Below are 25,292 nucleotides of genomic sequence, written 5' to 3'. Positions count from 1 at the left end.
AAAACATACAACACAAAATCTTTTGCAAAGTCTGGATTTATCAAGGTAGGAGCTGATGCTATGGCACTCTTAATCTCTTCAAAATTATTCTTAGCCTCTTTAGACCAGCTAAAAGTAATATTCTTCTTAAGCATGCTAGTCAAAGGCTTCATAAGAACTGCTATATTAGGGATGAATCTCCTCACAAAGTTAATTTTACCTATAAAAATTTGAAGACCCTTATTATGTGCAAGTAAAGGCAAAGCTAAAATAACACTTACCCTTTCTGGATCTATGGTTATGCCATGTTTAGAGACAATATAGCTTAGCAGCTTACCCTCATGGACAACAAAGATGCATTTCTTGGGATTTACAGATACTCCTTATTCTCTACACTTTCAAAAATCTGTCTTAAGTGGCCAAAGTTTTCCTCTTCATGCTTTGAAAAAATAGTTATGTTATCAAGATAAACCAAAACAAATTAATTTATAAGACCTTGGAAGGCCATATCCATTGCCCTCTGAAAGTTTTCTCCTGCATTTGACAAACCAAAAGGCATTTTCCTATATGCCATTGTTCCCCATTTTGTAGTAAAGGCTATCTTAAATTGGTCATCCTCTTTTACTATAATTTGATTATAACCAGAATAACCATCAAGTAGTGAAAATTTATCTAAGCCTAAAACTACTTGTAAGATTTGCTCCATTGAGGGCAGCGGGTAATGATCTTTTAGGGAGGCTCTATTAAGATCTCTAAAGTCTACACAAAGCCTAAGTTCACCATTATTCTTTCTTATGGGAACCAAATTTGAAACCCAAGATGTATGCTTTATAGGAAAGATGATATTACCTTCTTGTTTAGTTTTGTCTTCATGAGATGCTCAAGTTTTGGATTGAGGGGCCTTTTCTTTTGTCTCACAAGTTTGGCATTAGCTTCCAACCCTATGATGTGTTTGGCTAATTCAGGATTAAATCCCTTCAAATATTCATACTTCCATGCAGACACATCATTGAACTCTTGACAATGCAAAACAAATTCATGTTTCTCTTCAACTGTATATACCTTGCCAAGATTCAATAACTCATCTTTGAAGATTTCAATAGGTTCATAGTTCTCCTCTTTAACCAGCATGTTGCCCTTTTCCTTTCTACCCTAATCGTCAGTGTTAAAGATTGACTCAAGGGTTACCAATCCCTTTGGCAGCTTGTTACTCTTTAATTCAAGAATCTGATTTTTATATTGTTTTATAAATTTATTCTGATTACCAGCTGCAAATTCAACCTCTTCAATAAGAAAATTAATAATTTGTTCATCTGAATCAAAGACTTGCCAATTGACTCTATTATCTGGAATTGAAGGCCTAACAACCACTTTGACATACTATTGTTTTTCAACATTCTTTACCTCTTCTGGGATATCAAATTGAGCACCCAAAGCATCCAATCTATCTACTTCCTTATTTTGATTTCTAGGCACGGACAACAGGTTAAAATCATCAAACTCTTCAATTAAATCCCAGATTCTATGCCTATACATTTTAAGGACATCATTCTTAGTCACATTGACACTTCTTACTTGATTTAACACTATTTCACTATCCCCAAATACTTTTAAACACTTTACATTTCTCTTTCTATCCCATTCTAATCCATGTGCAAGTGACTCATACTCAGCTGTATTATTAGTACAGCTGAAAGAAATTCTAAAGGCTGAAAAGTATTTCTTACCTTTAGGAGAGATCAACATAGCACCACCTCCAAAACCAACCTTGCTCCTTGAGCCATCAAAATAGAGTTGCCACAATTCATTGCTTTATTGTTCATCATTCTGATTGGACAGTTGTTTATCATCTTTTTCAAGATTACGAACAACAATACCCTCTTCATGGATCATGTAGACACCAAGCTCTAACTCTTCCATGTGCTTGAATGGATCTTCCTCATCATTCTCAACTGCCCATTCATCTAATACTGCATCAGGTATCCCTTCTATTGGGGTGTTTGGATCTTGGATATTGGGTTGTTCATCAATTTCTTGTATGGAAACTTGGGATGTATGGTTCTATATGATCATTAGCTAAAAATTCTGATTTAATGGTCACTTTGGTACCATATCTTGTTATGAAGAACATGTGTGACCAATCAGAACATAAATACCCAGCCAACTTAGCTTTGAAATCTCTTGACAAGCATAAGGAAAAGTGAGACGGAAGATCTATGATGTGCATATCTTGTGGAATTGAGAAGTTTGGGAATGCATGTAATGTGAGACCCATATTTTTAATCATAGGTTTACTGCTATCCCATCTAGTTGGACTACCCTTTTTGAAAGAGGCTCATATCTCAAACCCAACCTATCAACTATCTTCTTTGGCATGATAGAACTACGTGCACCTAAATCAATCATACAATTATGCACTAGGTGCTGGCTTATGATCAAAGTTAGATAAAAAGGAAGGGGTTTAATCTTTTGAATTTGTTGTTCATTCTTCTTTTCTTGAGGGGAATTGGATAAGACAACTTTGGGATGCTCATCAGGAGGGTCTTATGACAAAGAGAGGTTAGACAGGGCATTTTATAGCAAATCCTTTTGCCCTAGAAGAGCTAAGGAATCCCACATTGAGACACTAACATGTGTCTTCTTCAGTTGATCCAAAATGTTAAATGAACTTGTACTAACCTTATGTTGTCCTTTTTTAATAGTAGCATCTTCATGAACTTGTGTTGTTTGTGATTGGCCTCTTGGTTTATCCTTGTTGACCATGGGTTGCCCTCTTGGTAGAATTTGTGTATTCTGAGTGGCTTGAGGTTCAAGTGGTGCTTGTTGGCTTGTAGAAGCCTAATTGGTGTCTTTACCAGCTTGTTGTCCTATATCAATGGTCCTCTTTTTGGATCATGTATTTTCTGCAATAGAAGTGTAAGAGTGATTTTGAGCTTGTGGCTGATTCACCCCACAAAATTCTTCACCTTTTCAATTGACCAAGGTGACATCTAGGCCTTGTTCAGAATGAGAACCTTGTTGTTCATGAGTTCCATGAGTATCATCTTCTGAGACAACAACATTATTCTGAACCATGAGCACTTGATGTAGCATACCATTCGAACAAGTGGTCTTATTATGAGGGTGGTTGCAAGGATAACACCAATCATAATCCGATGCCACATTGTTTTGAGTTGGGACAATATCCTTAGATGTACTAGTAGTGTTAATATTGTAAGGTATTTTGGATCTTTGGTTATAATTCCTTCTTTGACCCTGAGGATTAGCTTGATAAGGAGGCATGTTCTGTTGGTTATTATGATAAGGAGCTTGATAAGGCTTGGCATTTTGGGCTACTTGTTTCTCAATATTGGTCATTTTGTTCCCAAAACATTGGAACATGGTCTTCATCTCATTTTTAAACTCTTGAAACTCTTGATTTGGGAGTGTAACAATATTTGCTTGGGCTGCAACTTGATAATTCAGTGCTGGTAAAGGTAGGACAGCAACTAGGGGAGGCTCTAAAACAGGTACTAATACCGTGAAAAAGGGATTAGTGGACAATAAATAAATTATGTTAGCAAAATTTCAACCATAAGCATAACATGAAAATGAATCCATTTCAAAGCATATCAAGAAAGATTAATAACAAAGCAAAGAGGAAAACAAAGAATTAGACAACTCTAATACTCCCTCCCTATTCTTGATGATGTTGGCTCTTCCTTGTTCCTCTCCTCTCCAAGTCCCAAATGAGTGTAGCTCTCATCTTTTAGCTTTATCCATGGATGTCATATGAAGATTCATGAGGGTTGTAAATGAAAACAAATGCTTATGCAATTGTAAAATGTTTTTCTATGAGAAAGCTCCTAATTAATGTCTATGTAAATTTTACTATAATAAAAATGCTCTAATGCTCTCTTCCTTCTTTTCTTGCTTGGGGAATGAGGTCCTTTTATAGGGAAAAATGTTGATTGAATGTCCAAGATTGAGTGAGCTTGTGAAGGGTCAATATTGATGGGTTTGGGATCCATGTGATGGATTTCAACCCAATCCCATGATGACAAGTGTCAACATGAGATGGCTTGAGAGGAGAGTGAAGAAGCATTAAATGCTTGAGATGACATGAGGGTTACCCAAGGAGGGTTTGGTTAGGCTTGAATTAGTGGATAAAGCTTTTATCCAATGGATAATGTTTTTATCCAATGGATAAACTCTTGTGCAAGAGTTAATGGAGATAACCATGGTCAAAGAAATAAATGCTTGAAGAGACCCATGAGTTAAATGAGGGTTGAGTTAGAGAGAAATTCTCTAACCATGTGGGGAGGTGGAGTTAACCATTAATGGTTATGTAAGATCCATAAAGGCTTTGAAAGAATTTGGGGGTTAACATGTTGAAAAATAAAAGCCTTTAATGCATTTCAAATACTTTGAGGCATTTTTGAGAACTGACCTTTGTTTAGGAATGTGCAAATGATTATAGATGGGGATTAGGCTAATTAGAAGGGGCTAGAAGAGTCTAGAAGAAAGTTAGTGAGCAAGTGTGTGAGGATAAAAGGGGATTTTCATTAAAATAAAATTTATTTATTTCAACTAAAATTGTGCAACTTGTATTTGTAGGAGAATGCAAGTGGGAGGGTTTTAGAGATTTAAATAAATATTTATTTAAATGTGGAGAGTGGTTAATTAAACAAATATGCTTTATTCATTTAATTAATTGTCAGAATATGGTTTAATGAATTAAATTAAATAATTTATTTAATTTATAGGAGAAGAGGTTTAAGATGAATTAATTAAATATTAATTTAATTAACTGTTGATCGATGGTTTAAATAATCAAATAAATATTAAATATTAATTCAATTAAGTGGATAGATTTGGGTGTCTACATTTTCCCCTCTTTGAGATGGTGTGGTTTATCTCATCGTTTCAAAGAAAAAAAAGTAAACATAGTATGTGCCCCAGTATGCACCAAGATAGTGGTTAGGTATGCCCCCTCAAGAGATGGGACAAAATTTCAGAAAATTGGGTGATCTCTCTAAAAATAGAAAGAAGTTAGGGGACAGTAGAATAGAGGAATTTAGAGGAAATGGCGAGAGAATGGAGGAAAATGGGGGTAAAATGGAGAAAGGGAAAGCCTCAGAAGTACGCGGGGGTCACGACCGTCACAGGGTGATGCAGCGGTAGGCTATATATAAGGGAGAAGAGGTAAAACAATCCTCATTTGTACACTTGGCCATAAAAATCCAGAGCCTCTAACAGTGACCTATGCAGCTGTGTAAGAGAGAGAAAATGATGTTTCTCATTGTCGATCATCGATTGGAGTGCATCTAGACGTACCAGCGGCCAGTGGAGTATGGTGCCCCGGTAAGTCTAGTTCTGACTTTTTCCTTTTGAGTTAATTTAGTGCATTTAATAGCTAGGGGAAAATGTCGGACAACAATGGTGCTAAAAAGTTGTTTTAGCACTTTTGTTGTCTAAAGTAGCACATCTGTGCCACAATGACGCTTTTGTGCAATAGTTTTTAGCGCTATTGCCAATATAGCACTTTGGTATAGTAGGTATAGTGGGATTGTTTTTGTAGTTTTAGCGCATTTGTCTAGTTGAATGAATGAGGTTAGTATAGCGCATGTGTTGCGCATTGTAGCACTTTTGATTTTGGTAAGCACTTTTGTAGGTTAAAAATAGTGTGGTTGGTTGGGTTAGTGCTATTGTATGTGTAAAATAGCATTGTTTATTGTGTTGTGGTGCTTTTATCAATGTTGTAGCACTTTTGTCTATAAGTGTAGAAGGGTCAGTGTTCGTTTCCCCAAGTTGAATGTCAAATGGATAGTTGATAGCAATGTTTGCTTTTTGCATGCGTAATAGTGACTTGTGAGACTATGTGAACCTGTTGAGACTAGGCAAATGATGTAAATGCCTATTGGTAGCCTAGGTTTAGTAGTGAGTCGAGTTACCCGATGAGACTTGGATACTTTGAAAAAGCATCCGATGAAGTTTAGGTAAGAGGCAATGCTGCATAGAAAGGAGTATTGAGAATGTTTGTGTGATTTGTGGTTTTTGTAGGAGGATCACTTAGGGGTCTTGTAGATGCGTGAGAGGCATCTAGCCTGTTGGTGCCCAAAACCATAGATTGGAAAACTTAAGGATTTGCTAAGCCCTTAACTGATCCAACTAGCCTTGGCCAACAAACAGGGATGTGTTGAAATGTGGCGACTGATCAGCAAAGTACTGTACACTCAGCACGTATCCTCGCCGGGGTCCGGGGCCGGGCCGGGCCCCGAGCAGGGGTTCGGGGGCGGCAGCCCCCGAGAAATTTTTTTTTTTGCCGTTTTTTGTTGATGAAAACCGACATTGTAATAAAACCCTAAAAAGGCCGACTTTGTTTGTTGCCCTAAAAATGCATGTTATAAGTGGCTGGGATGCTTAAGGCATTGTAAGGTTGATGTACTATTTTTGCTGGATAATAAGAAAGATTGGACGGCTGTGTATGGTGGACGTAACCCATTCTGGGTGAACCACGTTAAATCTCTGTGTTATCTGTGTCCTGTTTTATTTCTTTATCTTTTGTATTTAAATCTGCATATAATTGTTAGTTCATATTTGCTTCGGATCTGCTTGAAACCCTAACAATTGGTATCAGAGCGAGGTTTTCTGTAAATTGGTAGGACTTTCAGATTTGAGTGGGAGCAATGGAGGATTCCAAATTCAAGGTTGAAAAGTTTAACGGCCAGAATTATCAGTTATGGAAAATGCAGATGGAGGATTACCTGTATCAAAAGGATTTGTGGCGGCCATTGGAAGGAAAGGCAAAGAAACCGACCACAATATCAGATGAAGAGTGGGACATTTTAGATAGAAAGGCACTGGGATCCATTCGATTGTGCCTTGCGGCGTCTGTAGCATTCAATATAACAGAAGCAAAAACGACTGTAGATTTGATGGCAACATTGGCTGAGCTGTATGAGAAACCCTCGGCTTCGAATAAGGTATTTCTTATGAAGCATTTGTTTAATTTGAAAATGAGTGAGGGAGGATCTGTAGCGGAGCACTTAAATGAATTTAATACAATTACCAGTCAATTGTCTTCGGTAAAAATTACCTTTGCAGAAGAGGTTAGGGCTCTCTTGATTTTATGTTCTTTGCCAGAAAGCTGGAATAGCTTGGTTATGGCTGTAAGTAACTCTGTCTCTGGTAAAAATACTTTGGTATTTGATGATATTGTTGGTGTTATCCTAAGCGAGGAAATGCGAAGGAAAAGCACAGGTGAGACTCCAACATCATCGAGTAGTGTTTTGAATGTGGAGAACAGAGGAAGATCAAAGGAAAGAGGAAAAGGCCCTGGGAATGAGAAGTCACGAGGGAAGTCAAAGAAAGGATGCTCTCAATCTAGAGGAAAGAAAGATTGCTGGTACTGCGGAAAGCCTGGTCATCTAAAGAAAGACTGTTGGTCTCGGAAAAACAAAGAAGGAGACAAAAATGAAAATGACAGTAAGGAAGCTAATATTGCAAGTAATACTCTACAAGATGCTTTAATATTATGTTTGGATAATGTTAATGATTCCTGGGTAATAGATTCTGGGGCTTCATTTCATGCTACACCCCATAGAAAATACTTTCTAGATTATGTTCAAGGTGATTTTGGACAGGTATATTTGGGTGATGATGAGCCCTGTCAAATTGTTGGAAAAGGAAAGATAAAGATCAAGTTGCAGAATGGTAATGACTGGTTTCTGCAGGAGGTAAGACATGTTCCTAATTTAAGAAGAAATTTAATTTCTGCAGGGCAACTAGGTAGTGAAGGTTGCATAGTTACCTTCTCAGACAGTATGTGGAAGGTCACTAAAGGATCGTTAGTAGTAGCTAAAGGTGCGAAGGTAGGCACATTATATCTGTGTACTGGTAACACTTACTCTACCTTAGCTGCTACAGATAAAGTTACTGCAGGGACAACAACAATAAATGTTGCAAGAACAGATTAGATAATGTGGCACCATAGGCTTGGGCACATGAGTGAGAAAGGGATGAAAATCCTTCACTCCAAAAATCTATTGCCAGGACTAAAGAAGATTGATTTAGAGTTCTGTGAAAACTGTGTTTATGGTAAACAGAAAAGAGTCAGATTTCTCAAGGTTGGGAAAGAGAAGAAGAGTGAGAAGTTAGAGCTTGTACATTCAGATGTATGGGGACCGGCTCAGGTATCATCTCTTGGTGGCTCTTGTTATTATGTTATTTTTATTGATGACTCAACTAGAAAAACATGGGTATATTTCCTAAAACAAAAATCAGATGTTTTTGAAACTTTTAAGAAATGGAAAGCTCTGGTTGAGAATGAGACAGGAAAAAAGTTGAAGTGTCTCAGATCGGATAATGGAGGTGAGTATTGCAGCAAAGCATTTGAAGATTACTGTTCCTTAAATGGGATTCGAAAGCAGAAGACAGTTCCAGGAACTCCACAGGAAAATGGTGTGTCAGAGAGAATGAATAGGACCATCATGGAACGTGCGAGGAGCATGAGATTGCATGCTGGATTGCCCTTACATTTTTGGGCAGATGCTGTACATACTGCTGTCTATTTGATAAATAGAGGACCTTCAACCCCTTTGGATGGTGGTATTCCAGAGGAGGCATGGACTGGTAAAAAGGTAAATTATTCTTTTCTAAAAACTTTTGGTTGCGAAGCTTTTGTCCATGTTGATAAAGAAAACAGAACCAAGCTTGATGCTAAATCTCAGAAATGTACCTTCATTGGATATGGGATAGATGAATATGGCTATCGGTTATGGGATTTTGAAAATAAGAAAATAATTAGAAGTAGAGATGTTATATTCAATGAGAAGGTTATGTATAAAGAACAGATGCAGGAAAAGAAGCATGAACAGGACAAACAAGAATATGTGGTGTTGGATGAGATTCCTGAAAATGAAATGCCACAGGTACCTGATGCTCAGCAACAACAGATTGTCCCACAAACTCCTGCAAGTGTTAGACGTTCTACGAGGACAAGTAGACCCCCTGAAATATTTTCTCCTTCTTTGTATTCTATTTTATTAACAGATTCTGGTGAACCAGAAGAATATGAAGAAGCAATGCAGGTGGATGCCAAACAACAGTGGCAACTAGGCATGAAAGAGGAGATGGATTCCTTGATGAAAAATAAGACTTGGGACTTAGTCCCTTTACCTGCAGAAAAAAGAGCCTTGCCTAACAAATGGGTTTATCGGCTGAAGGAGGAGGAAGGAGGTCAAAAAAAGATATAAGGCCAGACTTGTGGTAAAAGGTTTTGCACAGAAAAAGGGTATAGATTATGATGAAATATTTTCTCCAGTTGTAAAAATGACTTCAATTAGAACTGTACTTAGTCTTGTGGCTGCAGATGATTTACATCTTGAACAATTAGATGTCAAAACAGCTTTTCTCCATGGAGATTTGGAGGAAGAAATTTACATGTTGCAACCTCAGGGATATGAGGTCAAAGGTAAGGAGAACTTGGTGTGCAGGTTGAAGAAAAGTCTGTATGGCCTAAAGCAAGCACCCCGACAATGGTATTTAAAATTTGATAGTTTCATGGCTGAACACGGTTATCATAGATTTCATTCTGATCATTGTGTATATTTTAAGAGATTTGATAATGGCAGTTATATTATCCTGTTGCTTTATGTTGATGACATGCTTGTTGCTGGGTCTAACATGCAACATATAAATGATCTTAAACAAAAATTAGCCAGGTCATTTGCTATGAAAGATTTGGGTGCAGCTAAGCAAATTCTCGATATGAGGATTACACGGGACAGGAAAAATAGAACCTTGAATTTGTCCCAAAGTGAGTATATAAAGAAGGTGTTGAAAAGATTTAACATGCAGGATGCAAAAGCAGTTAGTACACCTTTGGCTAGTCATTTCAAATTGACTAAGGAGATGTGTCCAAAGGCACAGGAAGAGGTTAATAAAATGTCTAACATCCCGTATTCATCAGCTGTTGGCAGTCTGATGTATGCAATGGTATGCACAAGGCCAGATATTGCACATGCAGTGGGAGTTGTGAGCAGGTTTATGAGTAATCCGGGTATGGAACATTGGAATGCTGTGAAATGGATTCTTCGGTATTTGAAAGGAACTACTACGAAGGCATTATGTTTCAAAGGATCTAATGCTGCTCTAAGTGGATTTGTTGACTCTGATCTGGCAGGTGATATTGATTCACGGAGGAGTACTACAGGGTATGTTTTTACTATAGGGGGAACTACAGTCAGTTGGATTTCTAGGCTGCAAAAGGTTGTTGCACTTTCAACCACTGAAGCTGAGTATGTTGCTGCTACAGAAGCCAGCAAAGAGATGATTTGGTTGCAATGTTTTCTGAAGGAATTGGGTCAGACACAAGAGGATAGCCCATTGTATACTGATAGTCAGAGTGCCATTCATCTTGCGAAGAACTCTTCTTTTCATTCAAGGACAAAGCACATTCAGCTCAGGTACCACTTCATCCGGACTATTTTGGAGGAGGGTCAGTTACGGCTTGAGAAGATTCACACAAGTGAGAATCCTGCCGATATGTTCACAAAGGAAGTTCCACAGGAGAAGCTGATTTCTTCATCAGTTTCTGTTGGTCTTCTTGATTAATAATTGTAGAATTTATACCAGTCAAGTCCTAGTGTTTTATCCAGCGGATGTTGCATGTACAGTGGTGTCGTGTAGTATCAGTCTCCAAGTGGGAGATTGTTCGGTGTGGAGCCTGATCAGTTTCCAAGTGGGAGATTGTTGAAATGTGGCGACTGATCAGCAAAGTACTGTACACTCAGCACGTATCCTCGTCGGGGTCCGGGGCCGGGCCGGGCCCCAGGCAGGGGTTCGGGGGCGGCAGCCCCCGAGAAAAAAAAAAATTTGCCCTTTTTTGTTGATGAAAACCGACATTGTAATAAAACCCTAAAAAGGCCGACTTTGTTTGTTGCCCTAAAAATGCATGTTATAAGTGGCTGGGATGCTTAAGGCATTGTAAGGTTGATGTACTATTTTTGCTGGATAATAAGAAAGATTGGACGGCTGTGTATGGTGGACGTAACCCATTCTGGGTGAACCACGTTAAATCTCTGTGTTATCTGTGTCCTGTTTTATTTCTTTATCTTTTGTATTTAAATCTGCATATAATTGTTAGTTCATATTTGCTTCGGATCTGCTTGAAACCCTAACAGGATGGTCAAAGACCAAATCCCTCTGCACTTAAGGCTCCACTGAACGTAGGTGGGTATACCTATCCCTCTCAAGCACAAAAAGAGTTATTTAAAGTGGATTTAAACTTTGGAAAGATATCTCTTTTCAAGAATGGAAATAATTTCCTGCTACTGCTGAGTGCTTTTATTTGAATGCTTTTGAAATTGAAAACTGAATGTAAAGATAATTGTGTATAAAGATTGTTGTATTTTCAAAATAAAATGCTTTCAGGACATTGAAGAAATATGCAATAGAATAGTTCAAAAGGTTTTAGAAGAATGATTTTCTCTCAAGGACCTTATGCATATCAAATCAGAATCTCAGAGAATGAATAACAGACCAGTACCTCTATCTTAGAATATATATGATACTTTGTGGACAAACAACTTTATCAACTCGGGAGACAATGTTAATAATCACTATAATGGTTCAATATGTGTAACATAAACAATAAGAACCCAATCTCACATTTAATGTAACAGCATGTGATTCACATTATAGCAAATCCTTAAACAAATTTATCAAGAGGACAAATAATGTTTCATCAACACAGAAAGTAGACAATGCATTTGAAGTAGAAACAACAAATCCTGTATATTAATCTTTGAGAAATGATAGTACACAAAAGCTACACTTGGAGATACTTCATTACAATTTGCTTGCACAAAAATGACATTTTCTTCTTCCTATAAAATTTCCTAATACATATGACTTTCAGTCCCTATAGCAGTATGATGATTTCCCTCCAAAAAACTCTGGCCCTCTATGATACAAAATGACTTAATACAAATACATATGCTAAAAAACAGGAATGAAAGGACACACCCTTTCATTATCTTAACAACTAACTAAATAGTAATTAAAAACCTAACTAAGATATCAATTACATTACACAAACTAAAACACAACACTAAGACTTTCGACCCAGCCGTCGTCCACATTTTTTAATATGCCGCAAGTAGCCCAGATCCTTGTATGTTGTAGCATTGAAGATCGCATCCTTGGCTGCATTCTCAATCACATAAAAATTCTCCAACTGATTGGTCATGTCGTTCATGTCAAGGACATCTACTCTGGTGATGGCTTGGGCTACACTAAGCATAGACTTGCACTCAGAGATCCATACGGTTCTGTCTTTGATCACACCTGCATCATCTACCAGACTAGGAACCCCATACTGAACAATCTGTTGGAATTCATCAAACTCAGACTTCAATTCCTTTGTAATTTCCTCATGTGTAACAAGAAGACCTTGCACCTTCTTCTTCACTTTCTCTCTGGTCGATGCATCCTGTAACAACATGTCGAGTCTATCTCGAATTCTGGTGTGAGAAACCATATTGTCCATGTTCCTATGATATTCACCCCAGAATTTGTCCAATGCTTTCTCCATATTGTCATATCTCTTACTTAGCAACACACAAGTAGTATCGGCCCTAATGCTTCTCACCTCCTTTTTCAACTTATTGTGTTCATAAGATAGCTTTTCAAATTTTTTCTTCCATTGGCCTCCTAAATCTGTAATTTGGGGAACCGGGTTCCCAGTCCTCTTAAGGGTCTCTTCATATAGAGCCTTATACTAATTCTTTTCTGCTATCTCATGTTTCATTTGGGCCTTATTAAATTTTGAAAATATAATACCCATGTCAGTTGTGACCATAGGATCTACTTCTCCAACTTTCAAAGTCATCATATGACCAAAAGCTTTATCTACATCAATGATTTTTGGCCTTTTGTTAGGTGGATATAAGGCCCAAAATAACATTTCTTCCTCCTTTGGATCATATCTTGATCCAATAAAAATATCTTGCACTCCTTGGATATTCAATTTCATATCCTTATTATGTGAATGTAACAAAGAATCAAAAATGAATGAAGCACTCAGGTCCCATCTCGGAAACACAATTATTCCTGCCTCTACTAGCAATTGCCTACCCTTTTGCAGGGTCATAGCCTCAACTTTTGTGTCAATGTTTTTCTTCAACCTCTTCATCATTTCTGCTTCATTCTCAGGGGTAACATTTGGTATTGTTTCCCTTAATTTCTTACCCTTGAAGTGGTACAAGAATGATTTGAATTCCTTAGACTTAATGAATTGATCATCAGATACAAAAGAAACATGCTCTGCCATTCTTTCATCTATTTCTGCATTTAGTGCAACAATAAGTCTATTCTCTTCTTCTGAGTCCTTCTCCTTCTCAGGTGCATAGAGCTTGGAGACTCCTTCATTTTCCCCTGAATCACTTTGCGCTAGTTCTCCCTCCATCCTTTCTAGTCTCCGCTTTCTTTCCTCTAGATTCTTTTCCAAGGTCCCCATAACTTCTGCAAGCTCTTCCACCTCCTTATTTTTGCACATATCTTCAAATTCATCTTCCTGATGGAAGTAGTTCCCAACTCCTATCTTTTCCTGCTTGAATGGATGTAACCTTCAAGATCATAGTGTGTTCTAGATGCATGCTGAAACAAGATGTATTCATCCACCAACTTCCTGCCAATGGCCTCATATGCCCTGGTTGATACAATTTTAAAATCTTGAAAGTGAAGTGTGCCAGGGAGGAAAACTTTCTTGTGTGCTCCTCCGAAATGTTTGGCATTAGACAGACTTAACTGCCTTACAATTTCCAAGAAGGCAATCTTGTCTGGTGCAGGCTTTGGTAGCACATATGGATAACCCTCAAATCCATAGCATCGAACAAAACTAAAATTTTGGCATGAGTACCAATCACCCCAGTTGTGATTGACCTTTGGATTTTGGTGCTCATGAGGCCTAAGAAACTTCTTGACCTCCTCAAAAAATGATCCTTGTCGTGGCTCACCAAAAATCAAGAAAATTGGTTTGACAAAGAATTCCTTAAATTTGAGGTAATGGGAATTCACAAATCTATAATCCCAAAGGGAAACCCATAATTGCACTGGTTACTCCTTTCCATCCTTCCCAACTGTATTTACATTCAATTCTTCTGGCCACAACCCTCTAAGTTTCCCATAAAATAAAACAATATGCATCAACAATGAATAGTGCTTGAAATATTTGTCTGGATTATCCTTCAGGTTCAAGAAACCTTCATGCAATCTATCTACCAGGTATGAAGTGAAGTCAAAAACCCTAGGCTCATGCCTCTGAACTTCTACTACTAGAACTAGTGGTCCTATCTTTTCCACATTAGGAGCTTCAACTCCTCCCACTTGACCCCATGCCATATATGTATATTGCAAATACTTCTTGAAAATAGTCATGTCATAAGGAGGACCATCTTCCTCTGTTAGTCTCCCCTTCTCTGCTTCGTGGACAGCAAGGTTCCAGCCCTGGTATGTAGTGTCCATCTTCCTATACTCCTCTTCCAAATCTACAAAAGACAAAGGCACATCCGCCTCCAAATGTACTGCAAAAACTTCCTGAATTGTAGCCTTTGCAAAATGCACTAGAGCAGTCCCATCAAATAGCATAATGCATCACTTATTTGCATCATAATGTCTTACTAAAAGCTTCAACAAATCAATATTCACAAACACATTGGGTACTACAAGCTTTCCTATACCATTTTTCCATGGGTTTGAAATTGGCATGGGCTCATCCCTATGAAAGTAATGGAAAAGAAACAACTCGTGCCCTTGCACTGTGGTAAATACATCTCCGATCTCTTTGTATCTATCCTCCAACTAGTTGTGCAAAGGCAAACTTACCTTAGCTCTACGTGACCTAGCTCTTGGAGATCCCATTTGGTCTTTCATGTCTTGATTTAACTTTCTTCAGACCTCACCGACCTCACCCTTTGATTTCTTTGTCATGGTTTTAGATATTTTGGCAACCTTTCACTTCCCTTTTGAGCTTGACCCCTCCATCTCTAAAAATTCCTTCACTCTATTCTCAATAACTTAGAAATTTTCTCAATAGGCACTCGATATCTTTCTGCAATAACTTCATGAGAAAAGCTGCTCTACAATGCTGGTTATATGTCCCAAGGAGTCCAATCTTGCAATTGATTATTGCAAATCTTGATGGATTTGCTTCGTGCGGCAACAAATCTACTCAATTGATGCATTTAATGGAAACCTTTTTGTCAGTTCTTCTTCATCAAGACGTCCAATGGCTAATCGGCGAGACTCCTCCTGAACATTCAAATGTTTGGCGCCGATTATTATGACTTTACTACTTTTTGCTTGGCACAAGCTATCCCGACCCACTTATCAGGTCTCAGGATATCAATTTTTTCTTTATCTCAATGGTTCATTTCATCCCGATGGGCATCACTTCAGTCTTGGCTTTGCCTTTTGTTTCAACACTCCATCGACACAACTCTCCCCGATGTATTCACCTTTGGTTTCCTTTTATTTAACTCATTGGGTGTCGGCATAGTTTATTTCATGTCCCTCTGATGCCCGATGTTCTCAATATTCCAATCCGCATTCTGACTAAGACCACCACGTTATAGGCATAACTTATCTTGAGGAACTCCTCGCACTTACCATTTGCCTAAACGGTCCTATCGGGTTTCAATATAACATAAAAGTTCTTCTTCTGATGTCCTGATGAATCCTCATTAGATGCTTTCTTTATTGATATAACTCACACCGATGCCCCCTCAAGTTCTTATATCTTCATCGGGGGTCAGAATAGCCTTTTTCTATTCCTCCCGAAGTCCCAATGAGTACCTGATGCCCTTTTGTGTTTTATGCTTTCGAGTTTTTTTTATCGGTATAGGTAATAATGATAGCTCCGCCTTCTGATTCTCCATGTCATTGGGGATTGGTCTAGCTTTTTTTGTACTACTCCAATAAGGTTCTTTTTTCCGATGGGTTCGTCTTCAGTTTCCTTTAGTCATTGGGTATCGGGATAAAACTTTCTCCTTACTTCCGATCTCCCGATACTATATGATAAGCTTTTCCATACCATTATAAGTTATATCGATGGTTTCATAGGTTATTGGTATAGAAATTTCTTCGCTTTGTTGATAAGCCAATACAAGTCGATAGGAAAACAATCACCTTCTGTTTCATCAGAACAAGCTATCTGGATGACATGACTTTCTCAAGAGCGCACACCATGGTGAGTGTTTTTTAAATGCTCCAAAGCATCCACATGTTGCTTCATTGGTATAAGTTATGTTGATACTCCTTCTCTTTCTCGTCTATGCTATTTCATCGAGACTACTTATGCCAATGATTGAAACTCTGCAATTTATCAAAGATGGACCATCACTGTTGAATATTAGTGATCGCCACTATTCTCATAGGGTCTAATACATATTAGAAGACAATCTTAGATCATACCATAATGACTTCTCTACTGACAAAATGCCTCCATAATGGATTCCTTGTGTAGTCTATACTTAGTGCATGCCCTTAGTGTGCCTGAGTGATACCTTGACATTCCTGAGACAGCTAATCCCTAGAGAACTTTACTTGTGCCAATAAGGTTCCTACACATGCAAACTAGTAATAAATGCTCATATGATAAAAGAAAAAGACCTCTATATAGTATAAAATATTTTGTAAAAATATGTGCTAACTTGACCACACAGCACCTGCGAGATCAGTTGACAAATCTGGAGATAGACTGTATATGTGCAACATGTTTATATGATATGATGCACCTACCCATGATTTACATGAATCACGGATTATAGATAGCACTGGCCAAGCGATGGCACAATGAGACATGCTCCTTTCATTTGGCAATAAGAGAGATGACGGTGACACTGGAGGACATCTGGAGGATACTACAAATCCTATTTATTGGGGAGCTTGTTACATATGACAGGGCTCTATGCGAGGTGGCACTATGATGAGTATTCCCATATCTAGATTTAGAGGTGTTTGATGGAATGGTTTTATGGGAGGACATAGTGGATTCATATGAGGCATTACCAGTAGTGGTATCATGCATTTTGGGAGGGATACTATGTCTGCATCGGAGGTTGCATGGGCTTGCACTGGGCTAGGGGCAGGTGATTGAGCGGATGATCAGTGAGCTCGCCCGATATGCATGGGGACCATTTGTGCTAGCATATTTATACAGGTATTTGCATGATGTTGTGTACCATGAGATTTCATCATTGGGAGTAGGGATTACCTTGCTTCATATCTGGGCATGGGAGCACTTGTTGATATTGAGACGAGTGTGTCTGAAGTTTAGGGAAATTGACCAACCCTATGTATATATGTATGGAGGTATGATGACACAACCCTAGTTGGGGAAGCTGGAGTACTGGCAACATGCATTGGATGAGTTAGATACAATGATATGGAACCCCTACTGGGAGTGTGAGCAGTGGGAGTATGATGTAGAGGCGATGCCATATGTATTCATGGGGTGGTTCCTCATTGGATGGACAACATACGTGGTAGAGAGGCATTTTCCAGGGTGGGTGATCAGATAGTTTGGGTGTATACAGGGTTTGCCCTGAGGTTTAGGTGAGTATGCCAAAGTAGTATGAGAGAGGTTCCAGTGGGTGCTAGTATTATCCCATGAGAAAGAGAGTAGAGTTTCGGACATTACAGGCTAGACCATGGGCATACCGTGCAGAGGTTGCAGATGCGGGGGTGACAGAGGAGTATACATAGTATTGAGCTGCTCATCCAATTCCATAGATCTCAAATCCTGCAGAGCCCATGCCATCGTTTGAGGATGACAGAGCACCGCGATAGGGGAGGAGGAGGAGATTAGGCAGGGATGGCAGAGATGGTAGGGGAGATGGAGGAGGTGGAGGTGGTGGAGATTTTGAAGGAGGAGTAGTTGGTGGAGGTGGTTGGGGTGGGGGAGATGGATTTGGAGGTGGAGCGAGTGGAGGAGGATAGTTACAGAGGAGAGGTGGAGGTGGGAAGCCTTTATGACTATCACAGGGTCCACTGATATAGGGAGAAGCGAGAGTAGGAGGGAGAGATGTCGGTGGTGGAGAGGGTGGTGATGACATGATAGAGATGGGATAGGGAGCCATAGGAAGTGGAGAGAGTGGTTATGAGATGATGGAGATGGGACAAGGAGCCATAGGTGGGGGAGAGGGAGACCTATGAGATGTGGTGATATTACAGTTGCAGACTCGCCTGATGGCGGTCGATGTGCACATTCAAGATTTAGAGGCATAGCTAGAGGACAGAGATGCAGAGATTGCAGCCAGGGATGTCTAGTTTTTTGCACGTGGGGCCGAGTTGACTATAGTTGTGTGAGAGAGAGATCATGCAGTGGATAGAGTGAGGGAGCTATAGGATAGAGTGTGAGTTTTGGTAGGAGTGCTGGGATAGGGTCCAACTGGGGAGATGATGAGGGAGATGTGGTGAGCAGGGGCAGAGATTGACTACTGGCGAGGATTATATGAGTAGGTGGTACCGAGTAGTCAACAAGTGATGAGCCATTCCCAGATAGGGTGGGTGAGATCAAAGCGGTCTTAGAGGGGTCAGAGTAGTGGTGGTGTGATGGGTCCTCCTTGGCAAGATTGGGAGGGTGGTGGGGAGCGGCATTGGGCCAGAGTGCCATTTGAGGTGCTTTTGTGCATTGTTACATTGTTATTATACTGATACTTGGATGGCTCTTGGTAGCCTATATTTTGGACATCATTGTATTCTGATACATGTGTTCTTTTTGATGCGATATATGATGAGATCTCAGTTTTGTGGTGATGATATGATATGCATCTATGTGATGACATGATTTCTTTATGCAGGATGATGATATGATTTATGTCTAGATATATAAGATGGATATGTTTTCTTTCTAGATGTACATGTTGATGATATGATTTCTAAATGTATGATATGGATGATTTTCTAACATGTGGATGCAGGTTTAATAGATGTATGATGTTTTTGTAATGATATTAATGTGATGAAATGATGATGATTTGTGCTAAATGATGAGATTAGATAATGAATAATGCTATTTGATAGATAATATTGTATATGTTAAAATGATGAGATAATGATATGGATGACATGAATAAACTATGCATTTTTTTAAATGTACTTAATGAATCTAAATGAATGAAATGATATAAAAAATGTCATATATGTTTTTAAATGAATGTACTTTATGGTGAATAAACAAAGGCACTTAAATGAATAAATGAATGCACTTTAATGATAATGAATGCACTTAATGATTGAAATGCAACTAAATGATAATGAATGCACTTAATGATTTGAAATGAATGCACTTAATGATTGAATGAATGCACTTAATGATTTAATGAATGCACTTAACGATTTTAAATGAATGCACTTAATGATTGAATGAATGCACTTAATGATTAAAATGCAACTAAATGATAATGAATGCACTTAATGATTGAAATACAACTAAATGATAATGAATGCACTTAATGATTGAAATGCAACTAAATGATAATGCCATTTCTACATGATATATAAATGTCAAGTTGGTTGGAAAATGCAGATATAGAATGGAGATGTGAGATGATGTATTAGAGAACTCCATCGTGATTGTACCCAAGACAAGGTTTATATGCTTAGCTTTCTCACAGATATGAACAATGAATGAACAAATAAATGGGTGATATGAAATGGAATGAAATATAAATAGATGAGATGAAATGGTGATCCATGTCTCATTCATGCTGCTTAATTTTCATCATTGAGCATGGTAGTATCGATCTTGGCTGAGGTATCAGAAACCAAGGTTGAGAGTTTCACCTGTAAGAAAACATCACAGACAAGGAAAGTTCCCCTCCATTTTGGTTCATGTACAAATGGTTGAGGTATATGTTGTAGCCAGTAAGCCATAGTGATCCATGATTGTATTTTTGCATAGGATCGCGTAGCTTAGTGAACTTCCCACGTAGACACCATTAGTATATGCCCCAAAACTTCATTGGAACAATCCGCAGACAACAAACAAAGAAAAAGATATCAGGAACCATCCTGGCTACTCTAATCACTTGTGGATATCCTAGAGTAGCGTAGGAACCTGATATAAATACAAAAAAATTGACCAACTGCTTATCAGCCAAACAAAATTTTCTTGTGAAAGAAAATGTTACCATGTCTTGTTTGTAAGGAAGGATACATCCTTGTGAAGACAGTTGTGTGTAAATGTGTGATTTGTTGGTTGATTTTGCTAGGTGGACATTGTTTAAGGCATTTCAAAATGTTGTTTTCGTGACTATTGTGATGTGTATGTACAAGGAATAATATAATTTGAAATGTTTTTGAATGATGTTTTTGTCATGTTTTTGGATTTTTTGAATGTTGTGAATGTTTTTGTGTTTTCTTTAGGACATTTTGTAAATGTTTATGGTATTTTCTGAGATTTTACAAATATTTTTGGTATTATTTCAGAACATTTTTTAATGAGAAACCTAATGAATCACAAGCATGGAGAATCCACTCCCATCAGTAGGTTAAGAATATTGCCCCCAGTTAAGTGTCAGTATGAAAGCATGACATGGGACACATGAGGCAATAACCTTGATTGTAGATCAATAACAAGCCATGGTATAAATGATGGGTCAATAGATGCAATGGATGTGATCGCAACAAGTTTGATAGACAATGGAGCTATAGCCTTTTATGAATGGTGCATGTTTACTAGGTTTTCACCATCATACTTACCCAAGGCGCCACCAGAGTGGTTTTCACCATTTGGATGAATGATTTCTCTTGACTATTTTCTTGATTGTTTTATATTTTTGTATTGTGTTCAAGACTTTTTTTGCATTTTTTTGGTATTTTCAGATATTGGATGAGCCTGATGCTCTGCACACCTTATGTATGAAACTTTTTGAGATGCATGTTGTTTATCGGATCTGATAGTGGTTATCCTTCTGAAGTTGCTAACTGATATACCCTAGACTCAAAGACGACAGTGATGACATATGGACCCATCCAATTGGATTCAAATTCTCCCCGGTATTCTTTATTCAGTTGATTGCAAGGATTATCCCTAAGAACAAGATATCCTACTTCAAATGTGCAAGGTTTGACCCTATGATTGTAGCTTCTTCTCATGCATTGCTGATAGGCTTTTAGGTGATTGTAGGAAGCTTGTCACTTTTCATCAAGCAGTTCCAAGTCCTGGAGATGTGAGACTCGGTATTCTTCATCATTTATTAGATTGCACAAGGAGACCCGTAGAGATGGTAATTCAACCTCAATAGGAAAGATGGATTTGGCTCCATAAACTAGTGAGTAGGGGGTTGCACCTATAGGGGTTTGAATGCTAGTTTGATATGCCCATAATGCTGGATTCAAATGAATGTGCCAATCATGGCCAACATCATTGACTATCTTTTTGAGGATCCTCAATATATTCTAATTGGATGCTTCTTCTTGACCATTGCCTTGTGGGTAATATGGGGTGGAAAAACGATGTTGGATATGAAACTTCTCAGAGTTCACGGACATCTTGATTTTTGAAAGGGAGTCTGTTATCAGTGATGATGGACATGGGTACACCATACCAGCAGATGATGTAATTGAGGATGAATGAGGCAATCTTCTTGTCGGTGACTTGGGTGAGTGGAACGACTTCGATCCACTTGGTGAAGTACTATGTGGCAGTAATTATAAATTTATGATCGGTGGATGAAGATGGATGGATTTTACCCACAAGGTCAAGTCCCCATTGATGAAAGGGCCATGATGTTATGATAGGTTGTAATTCTTGCATTGGGGCATGTATCAGATCTCTGTAAACTTGTCACTTCTTGCACTTTCTAACAAAGTAGTAGGTGTCTTTTTCCATGGAGGGCCAATAGTATCCTGCCCGCAAGATCTTTTTAGCCAATAAAGGGCCACTTGAATGAGCTCTGTAGATACTTTCATGTACTTCTTCTAACACTATGGTCACCTCACCTTTCTCTAGACATCGGAGGAGAGTACCATCGAGACCTCATCGGTATAGTATTTTAGCAATGATGGTGTATTGAGAGGATTGGCGTATGAAGGTTTTTCGTTGATTATTGGATTGGTTAGGAGAAAGTATTTGATCACATAAATAGGCATAAAATTCTCCATACCATGGGGAATCAGGACTGATGAGTTGATAGACCATTTTGGATTCTGAGATATCATAAGCAGGGATCCAAAGTTGTTCAACTAAGAACTCGTAGCATGTGGAGTTTTGTGGAAGATCAAGGAGAGAGGATATTGTAGCCATTGCATCTGTAGCTCGGTTTTGGTCTCGAGGAATCTGCTCAAAAGTGATAGTTGTGAATAGTTCTTTAAAGATATCAACCATTTTCTTGTAAGGCATGAGCTTATCATCCTTAGTTTGGTATTCATCAGTGACCTGTCAGATTACCAGTTGTGAATCGCCATAGACTTGTAGCTCTTTTAAGTTCCACTGCACGGTCATGCATAGTCATGTGATCAAGGTTTCATATTCTGCTATGTTGTTGCTGCATGGGAATATAAGCCAATATGATTTTGGAATGCTATCACCTTGAGGTGTGATGAAGAGAATGCCAGCCCCTGAACCATGTCTGGTGTATGATCCATCAAAATATAACTTCCATTGTCACACTGGCATAACAATGAAAATCTCCTCATCTAGAAAATTGGAAATGAGAGGATGGTCGCCTGTGAGTGGCGCTTTAGCTAGATAATTTGCAATAACTTGCACTTTGTGGGCTTTGCGTTCCACATATTCTATGTCAAATTCACTAAGGAGCATAACCCACTTTACCAAACGGCTTGTTAGTGCTGCTTTACTAAGTAGATACTTGAGTGGATCTATCTTGGCAATGAGTTGTATCTTGTGTGTCAACATGTAGTGCCTTAATTTGGTGGCCACCAAAATTACTGCTAGACAAGCTCGTTCAATAGGGGTATAATTGAGTTCATACCCTACCAATGTTTAGGAAATGTAGTATACTGCACATTCTTTGCCTTCTGCATTATGTTGTGCGAGTAAGATTCCTAAGGTCGTAGCTATAGCTAACATGTATAATAATAAGGGCATGTCTGGAGATGGTGGCATCAATAATGGTGGCGTCATTAGGTAGTCTTTTAACTATTGGAATGCTTGCTGGAAATTATCTTCCCATTTGAAATGAACATTCTTGTGAAGCAAATCATGTGTGAAGGGATGAAATTTGTCGGCCAATTGTGCAATGAACCATCGAATTTATTGTATCCTTCCTTGTAATGTTCTTAGTTGACTGATGTTCCTAGGAGGTGGCAACTCCATAATTGCTTTGACCTTTGCAGGATCAACCTCAATTCCTTTGTTTGAAACAATATATCCCTGTAGCTTCTCAAAGGTTACCCCAAAGACACACTTCTTTGGATTTAAGCGTACATTATATTGCTCCAGATTGTTGAAGATTTTGCCCAGTATAGTGAGGTGACCCTCTCTGGTTAATGATTTAGTTAGTAAATCATCCATATAGTCTTCCATTAGTGTGCGTCATATCATGGAAGATAGTAGTCATTGCCCTTTGATATGTGGCGCTAGCATTCTTAAGAACGAATGGCATTACATTCCAACAGTATGTACCCCTTGGGCATGTAAAAGTTGTTTTGTGTTGATCCTCTGGAGCAATCTTTATTTGGTGGTATCCTAAAAATCCATCCATGAGTGAGAGCATCGCATTTTCTGCTGTGAGGTCCACGATCATATCAATGTTTGGAAGAGGGAAGTCATCCTTAGGAAACGCTTTGTTTAGATCTCTAAAATCTATATAGATACGAATTCTCCCAGTCAGTTTTGCCACTCGTACCAGGTTGGAGATCCATTCTGCATAGTCAATGGGTCTTATGAAACCCACATCTAATAGCTTTTTGAGTTCAACTTTTACTAATAGTGCAATTTGAGGATGCAACTTTCTAAGCTTTTGTTTTACTGGTTTGGCTCCTTCTGCTACTGTTAAGTGATGCATTACTAGTTCTAGGTCGATTCCTGGCATGTTTGCATAGGACCATGCAAAATTGATTTGTTTCTTGTGAAAGAACTCTATGAAATCATTATCTTCTGCTGGAGTCAATGATTCTGTTAGATGTAGTATGCATGAATTTTCAGGTGTCCCTAGATTAACCTCCTTTGTTTCTTCGATGAGAATAGACAATCTCTCATGACTAGTGCTAAAGGGGAGAATGTCACACCTTCCATCCTAAGGCACCTCAGAGAGGTTTTCACCACTAGATATGTCCTTTGTTTTTACTCTTTTTGTTTCCATAAGTGCCAGAGTGTGATTTTCACTTGAGGATCCTATTTTGATTGTAATATTTTTGCGACTAAAAGTTGTGGCATTCTCTCCAAAGTAAGTCGCACGGTTAAGTTCAATACCATACCCAGCTTTGTGATCCCTGCTTGGTATGTCATCCCATAATTCCAAAAATTCTATGATCGCGTCATCATTTTGGAAGGTGTCAAGGTGTGGAGGATCTCACGAGTTCCACTCAATGAGTTCAAGGTAAATAATTGGCATTGCTTCATCGATCAGGCTAAGTTAATAGGATGTGTCAGTTAGGGTAAAGAAGGAGGAACCAAGGTCATCGTCAGTACTATCCTCTTCGTAATCGGGCTTGGGAGGTAACCTATTTGAAGTGTCCTCATTAACTAGATACCAAAAGGCCTTAATAAATGCATCTCCTTCAACTTTCTTAACCTCAAAAGTGTCCCCATCAGATGATTGTGAAAATGAAGAATCCCACTTGTATTCATGTGAATCTATCTCAAAATCACTCTGTATAACTCTGCCACTATATTGGGAGATTCGCTGATGTGACAGGTTTGTCGATAGTTGCTGCAGTAGTTTTATCAGACAATGTTGTTGATGTTGCTTGGGTGTCTGGGGTAGACAAGAGTCCTATCCCAGGATTGAAATTTTGGCGTACAATATAAATCCTTTGCTTACTTGTAGAAAATTGAGGAGTATCTTTGTAACTAGAAAATTTAGACTTGGGAGGTTGATTGGCAATAGATATTGTCCTGCTTCTCGAAGGGGTGATCTTTGAAGTGGTCTTCTTATGTTTGCTTGGAATCCTGAGTTTAGAAGAGATACCTGAACCAGGGTTGATGATGCAGAGCCCTACCCACACATCTAAGGATAAGCCCAAACAAGGTTAGACTTCTAACCCCTAAAATGATAACAAGGGTCCTGCAAGAAAGGACTCCACACCTTGGGTGAAACTACTCACAAATTCACTAGGCTTGGGCCTACTCAAGATGAGTA

General features: G+C 38.6%; 1 protein-coding gene across 1 annotated transcript in view; it reads right to left on the bottom strand.

Annotated features, from left to right (window-relative positions):
• Window positions 1-12,073: 12,073 nt before the first annotated feature.
• Window positions 12,074-25,292, bottom strand: part of LOC131874250 (uncharacterized) — a 150,687-nt gene continuing 137,468 nt past the window's right edge. The window contains exons 4-5 of the mRNA XM_059217534.1: window positions 13,274-13,570; window positions 12,074-12,454 (exon numbers count right to left, since the gene is read on the bottom strand). Of these exons, the coding sequence (XP_059073517.1) occupies window positions 12,074-12,454; window positions 13,274-13,570 (678 nt within the window). The remainder of the gene's footprint in view (window positions 12,455-13,273; window positions 13,571-25,292) is intronic.

Source organism: Cryptomeria japonica, chromosome 3, assembly GCF_030272615.1.
Source record: "Cryptomeria japonica chromosome 3, Sugi_1.0, whole genome shotgun sequence".
NCBI lineage: Eukaryota > Viridiplantae > Streptophyta > Pinopsida > Cupressales > Cupressaceae > Cryptomeria > Cryptomeria japonica.
The sequence above is the reverse complement of the archived record's forward strand: the minus strand, read 5'-3'. Positions and strand labels throughout refer to the sequence as shown.